This window comes from Camelina sativa, chromosome 18 (genome assembly GCF_000633955.1).
Source record: "Camelina sativa cultivar DH55 chromosome 18, Cs, whole genome shotgun sequence".
NCBI classification, from domain to species: domain Eukaryota; kingdom Viridiplantae; phylum Streptophyta; class Magnoliopsida; order Brassicales; family Brassicaceae; genus Camelina; species Camelina sativa.
The window spans coordinates 10,197,707-10,204,399 of record NC_025702.1 but is presented as its reverse complement, the minus strand read 5'-3'; the positions used below and the strand labels follow the sequence as shown (position 1 = coordinate 10,204,399).

At 32.7% G+C, this 6,693-nt stretch overlaps 1 protein-coding gene across 1 annotated transcript; it reads left to right on the top strand.

Moving 5' to 3' along the window:
• Positions 2,296-6,479, top strand: LOC104761002. The gene is made up of 7 exons (XM_010484016.1): positions 2,296-2,847; positions 2,934-3,020; positions 3,119-3,331; positions 3,663-3,827; positions 4,331-4,384; positions 4,480-4,626; positions 6,080-6,479. Exons 1-7 carry the CDS (start codon positions 2,623-2,625, stop codon positions 6,455-6,457), a joined length of 1,269 nt encoding a protein of 422 aa, XP_010482318.1. The 5' UTR covers positions 2,296-2,622; the 3' UTR covers positions 6,458-6,479.

Sequence of the window (6,693 nt, the reverse complement as noted above, 5' to 3'; positions counted from 1 at the left end):
CCCCCCCCCCAAAAAAAAGGAGGAGAACAAAACCAACCTCGGCCTGCATATAGATCTATCGCTTTCCAAGAGTCATCTACAAAACATAAAAAACTTGTCTGATATCCATCCCTCATGAAACCACCACCACCGCCAGGGTATACCCTGGGAACCGAAGTTACAGGCTCAGCCACTTCCTCTATCTGTGCCATAAACCAAGTTTTGGACTCATCCTCCGCTATCTGCAAAATCGCTTCTGGATTTGGATCCAGGTTACTAGAAAATTTATCATTCTGAGCCTTCCAAAGAAACCACAAAATCCATAGATAAATCTCTGGGGTAGGTGTCTCCAAGAAACGCCAAAAAAGAAAATCCATATTCGCATAGACAGACTCCGAAGGGAAAATCTCTGGTCGCATCGGAAACTAAGATAAAGCCCACACCTGATGTGCCGACATACATTCAAACAGAACATGATTGATGGTCTCTATCTAAACTCCACAGAGCGCACACTGAGTATCACAACCCAAACCACGCCTTCGGAGATTAGTGGAAACTGTCATACACCCGGTAATCACTTGCCACATAAATGCCGAATTTTAGGAGGACATCTAACGTTCCAAACAAATGCTTGTAGTTGTTTAGGAAACAATAGCTACCTATTTAAAACAATTATAAAACTTAATTTTATTTTTAAAACTAAGATAAGTATTTGCATCCATAATCGTTTAATAATGACAGTTATATTTTAAAACTAACATATAACATTGCTTACATTTTAAATATATAAAATACTATATCTAATTTATTAAATATTTTTGTTCGCACTATACATCGACACAATGACATCTTTATTAATATATAAGAAATCACAAATATTAGATTTTGTTCAATATAATATATATATAAATCAAGATTCCTAAACACGACTACTTCAATACGAGTTTCGTTTTATTTTATGGATTTTATGAAATTTTATATAGTTTACGAATTTGAATATTGTATCATGTATTGGGTTGAAATCATAATATAAAAATAAGTAAATTAAATATAAAAGATTATAAAATGTAGATAATAAATCAAATAAAATTTCTACTATTATTTTATAACTAATAAATTATGTAAAATTAAGGCAAATATTTTCCCGTGGTGTACTGAGTATCTAGTTTATTTATTATATACACAAACGTTTTCAACACATATTTGCTTTCTAATTCTTTTGGAAAAACTGATTCACGTATATGCCTTTGATACTATACAATCTTGACGAACTAATGAATGTATTGTTGTGTTTCCATTATTAGTTATGTTAGCTAATTACAAGTGTAAGTTAACATTTCATATTTACCAAGAATTCTATTTTTTGTTTTTCTTGTGTTATTCGGTTCTTGAAACAGATTTGAATTACTGTTGAAAATGTACTATCATATTTAACAATGGTCCAGAAACATAATCGAAACCACACATGAATGGTCCTCTATATATGTGAGCTTTGTTTAGTTTTATGTGCTATATTTTTCCGAAAGTTGTATTTGCTTAGATATATATATATATATATATATATATATATATCATACTTTTCGTTTAGAAAATTGAATTAAACCTCCTGCCCTAGTACCTAAGCACGTGTTCGTCCACTAAAGACGGCTTCGTTTCTACATACTTATTTTTGTAAGTATATATACCAAAGTTTCTCTTTAAAATAATGTACAATCCTGAAGCATAAATACAGATTTCAAATTTGTACATCGACGTTTGCTCACATGGTAAAGCGCGCGGCTTGAACAAATATTATTACTTTTGTTACACTTTTGTTTTTTCGTTCGCACACTTTCTTCTATCTGATGTGCGGAATTATGAGTTTTCAATTATTTTTTTGAACTAAAAAAAAATTGATAACGAATGCAATAACCATCTTTTTTTAATGTCTATAACACACTTATATTACCGAGACTAAACTCAAATTATAACATGATAGTGTGACTATTAGACTGCTTCACTTTCTACCATACTTAAGATGATGAAATAGAGTTTGAACCCTGAATCTTTCTTAGATTAGTGATAGATTCATGCCCCATCCTCGTCATGTTTGTAAGATGATAATCATTGGAGTAATAACTTATCACCGTCTAAGTGAAGTAAAAAATATGGTTAAGTGGACATGAGGTTATGGGTTAAAAACGTGGGAAAAGGCAAAAAGCAAAAGGGCCACCTTCTAAGCACTCTCTCTTTTGAATGGTAATTCGTGCCTGTCAAAGCTTAGACTCTGTCGGAAACACAACCCCAAAGCCACTTACTTCACCTCTTTCTCTCTCTCTTTTATTATTTATCTATTTATTTTAAAACTAAGAGAGGGAGAGAGAGATAAAGTGTGAGATTCTACAAACCCCAAGAAACCCCCTAAAAAAAAGAGGAAATAAAATCAAAGTGAAAACAACATTAGTAGTTTTTTGTTTGCTTGCTCTCTGTTTTGCTCTGTCTAGGACATTGGGATTAAACTAACTTCTCATTCTCATATTCCACCTTCTTCTTCTACTACTACTTCTTCTTTGTTCTTGTGTGCTAAAACTAATCAAGAAAGCACAAGGAGACAAATAAACCTATCCATTTCATTACCAAACAAGCCGTACACATTCTTTAGTTATGGCTTCTTCTTCTTCATTTTTTTCTTCAACTACTTCAACTATCACATCAAAATTTATTTGGTTTCTGCTTCTTCTCTCTCTTCAACTACACTTGTTACACGGATCGGCTATACATGATCTTAAAAACCAAACTTCATTCAGACCCGACAGAGAGATTCGGAAGCTTAGAAGAGTGGAAGCATATCTCAACAAAATCAACAAACCTTCCATCAAAACAATCCACGTAACCAATTCATACTCTTTCATCGAATTTGTTTTCTTGTTTTTTTCTTCATTGATGAGAACATTTTCGTTATTGTGAAACTACAGAGCCCAGATGGAGATGTAATAGAATGTGTTTTGTCTCATTTGCAACCAGCATTTGATCATCCTCAGCTACAAGGCCAGAAACCACTAGTAATGATCAATGATCAATCTACTCTTTCACTTTGCTTCTTTTTATACATAATTTTGGAAAAATACAAAAAAGTGATTCTATTAATGGAAACATGCAGGATTCACCAGACTTGTCAAAAAGAAGAAATGAAACAACAGATGAGGAAAGTTTTAATCAGTTATGGAGTATGTCTGGTGAAAGCTGTCCACTTGGGTCAATACCAATGAGAAAAACAACGAAGAATGATGTTTTGAGAGCAAATTCACTACGACGGTTTGGTCGGAAACTGAGGAGACCCATCAGACGAGATTCCTCCGGAGGTGGTCACGAGGTAACTTCTTCTTCACCTCTCGTATCGTATCGTACGAATCGATCATGCGGGAGAATAATAATGTTTTCTTATGCTTTACTTTATCTTTTTGGTTGTTGTTCAATAAAGCATATTATTCTCCAAAAAAAGACATCTAAAGCATAAAATAAAATGATTCGATCGAGAAGGAGAAATACTACAAAAGAGTCTTCGTTCAACTGATTTCTTGATATTGAAGATAAAGTGTGAACTTAGAGTTACTTTTAAGGTGTAAAAATTCATAGTATAGTAAATATACTATACTATATGGTATTTTATACTATTAATAGAGATTAAATTTACGTACATGCAGCATGCGGTGGTGTTTGTAAACGGAGAACAATACTATGGAGCTAAAGCAAGCATCAACGTTTGGGCGCCACGTGTCTCTGATGCTTATGAGTTCAGTTTATCTCAGATTTGGCTCATCTCTGGATCCTTTGGTCATGACCTAAACACCATTGAAGCTGGTTGGCAGGTACAATCTTTTTAAAAAAAAAATATAAAACATAGTTTATTTTACAAGTGCTTTTTGGAAAAAGAATGAATTATTTTGTTAATCCGTATCACTATTTTAATATTTACCGAATAACTTTATCACTAGAGAATCAACCTTGCTAGAAGTTAGAATTCCAGTCTTTATTTACATTTTCGTTTTGCTTTTAAGCACAATAGTTTTTTGTTAGTATTATAAACACAAACGCCAAATAAAAACAAAAATATAATAGTTTTACATCATTCTTTTCGTGTTTGACGTTTACGTTTATATATTACAAAAACACAAAGATTAGCTTTCGAATCAATCAGGAACTTAATTAGTCAACCTTCTAATTATCTAAACAGAGAACCAGCAGACAAATCAACTAGTACTATACAGTAATGACCTGCAAAAAGAAGTGTGGTAGGGATATATAGAGATAGGGTCCAATTAATAATTAGGTTGGTGGTTACTGATTACATAGCATTTTGATCTTTTTGCAGGTTAGTCCTGAGCTTTATGGAGATAATTATCCAAGATTCTTCACATATTGGACGGTAATAAGACCAGTCTCCACTTTTTTCCAACTTTTTTTGATAATTATTTTAATATCATGGAACAGAAATTGAGTTGAAAATTTTGGAAAAAGCAGACTGATGCATACCAAGCAACTGGGTGCTACAATTTACTCTGCTCTGGATTCGTACAAACCAACAATAAAATTGCAATTGGTGCAGCGATTTCCCCGAGGTCCTCTTATAATGGAAGACAGTTTGATATCGGTTTAATGATTTGGAAGGTCAGTCTTATTTTTTCTTCCATTTATTTTCCCACTTCTAACCATATTTTTACCATATTCAATTCATAAACAAGGACAAAAATTTCCTGAAAACTTAAAATACTACTATTTGTACATACGTGATATTGGTCAAACCACATAAAACAAATACTTATATCAGCATTTTTGATGAAAATTATGGTGGAATCATTAGTACGTGTGCATGTGGTCTTTGAATCTACCGATGAAACTTCGAAATTTTTCAAATTAATTGGAATGCGTAATTTAGCGCATTAATAGGTGTTCTGTTCTTCTTTTCTTTCTAGATTATTAAGAAGAAGAAGCTGACACAGTCACACACACTAGTATAAAAAGTTAAAAACAGTTATGTGTAATTAATGCTTAGGCAATTAATATGATTGCTTCAAACTAAAGATTTCTTTTAGATAAGTCCACCAACACAAAATATTGCATTTTAAAGTGTAAAAGACCGACATGTAAAGTCAATAACGCACTTGATACGCTACGCAGATGTGTACCATTTTTTGAAAAAAATCAACCGACACAATTAACATGATAAAGCTTATTCCACAAAATTTTTGTGTATATATATTAATGAAAGTTAATATATAAATATGAATATAGTTGTTATACGCCATAGTGAAATGCAAGACTTTATTTAATGTTATGCCTACATAATTTATTTTTCTTAGACATAGCTCTCATGTCACAAAAAGAACTCACGTAATCATATATTTGACCTAATATGACTCGTCAAAGAATTGAATGAAAATCACCCCGAGCTTAGTTATTACAACGTGTGCCACTGTAGGTACTTTGAATACCTAGCTATAACTTCTTGGAGAAACAATAAAGATATCAACCAACCTCGAATTTCATAAACTGATCTAATAAAAGAAAGATGGCTTTCAGCTTTTTCGAAACATTGTTAATAAATAAAGAGGTTGGATTTGGTAAAGAGCATTAAATTTAAGGATATGAAATTGATGACAGAAACTTTCACTGCACATGTAGTAAAAGCAAATCTTTAATGTACATCTACTAGAAACCTGTACGCGCAAATTTAGCTGACCTAAAAAATATGGAACATCAGTTTATGTGATGCAACTCAAATGAAACTGGTTATAAGAAACTATATAATGACGGATTAATAATTAGAGTTTAGCTAAATCTATTGACGTTTTGATGTAATACAAAAGGTTTTGTAGTCTTCGATCGTTTGATTGTCTTTTCGTTTGGTTGTATATGTAATACGTATTTTTTGGCAGAGTAACTCACAACCATTACTTTTAAAAACTATAATTGCAACGGCCAAACACAACACATGGTGTAAACATTTCCAATAGAGATATTCTGCTTGCGTTCACAATTTACAAAAGATTTTTTTATCTATACTATACTCTTATTTGTCGCCTTGAACTTAACCATGGTATTGCCAATTAACATAATGTAGGATCCAAAACATGGTCACTGGTGGCTTGAGCTAGGAAATGGACTTCTTGTGGGATATTGGCCGGGCTTCTTGTTTAGCCACATGAGGAGTCATGCAAGTATGGTACAATTTGGAGGGGAAGTTGTGAACAGCCGATCAAGCGGTGCTCACACTGGAACGCAGATGGGAAGTGGCCATTTCGCAAATGAAGGATTTGAGAAAGCTGCCTACTTTAGAAATTTACAAGTCGTTGATTGGGACAACAATCTCTTGCCTCTGAAGAATCTCCATGTCTTGGCCGATCATCCGGCTTGTTATGATATCAGACAAGGCAAAAACAATGTATGGGGGACTTATTTTTACTATGGAGGACCTGGTCGGAACCCTAGGTGTCCTTGACTCACCCAAACCAAAAAAAAAATATTATATTTTGTGTGAATTAATGTTATTTTTGTTACTAAAATTTTTTATTTCTTCTTAGATTGTTTTTTTTTTTGGTTTCTGTAAGGCTATTATCAAACATAGTAACAAGCCGTGTATGGCCCCTACTGTATTTTTAACGTGATGAAATAGATAATTTCTATACATAAATTTTTGTTAATGTAGTAATATACTATATGAATTTTATCAAATTG

Excerpts from the sequence above, each read along its gene's own strand:
- LOC104761002 (XM_010484016.1), top strand. The coding sequence starts at position 2,623 with ATGGCTTCTTCTTCTTCATTTTTTTCTTCAACTACTTCAACTATCACA. Across the intron at positions 3,828-4,330 it reads CCATTGAAGCTGGTTGGCAG|GTTAGTCCTGAGCTTTATGG; the intron begins GTACAATCTTTT and ends ATCTTTTTGCAG. Across the intron at positions 4,627-6,079 it reads TCGGTTTAATGATTTGGAAG|GATCCAAAACATGGTCACTG; the intron begins GTCAGTCTTATT and ends AACATAATGTAG.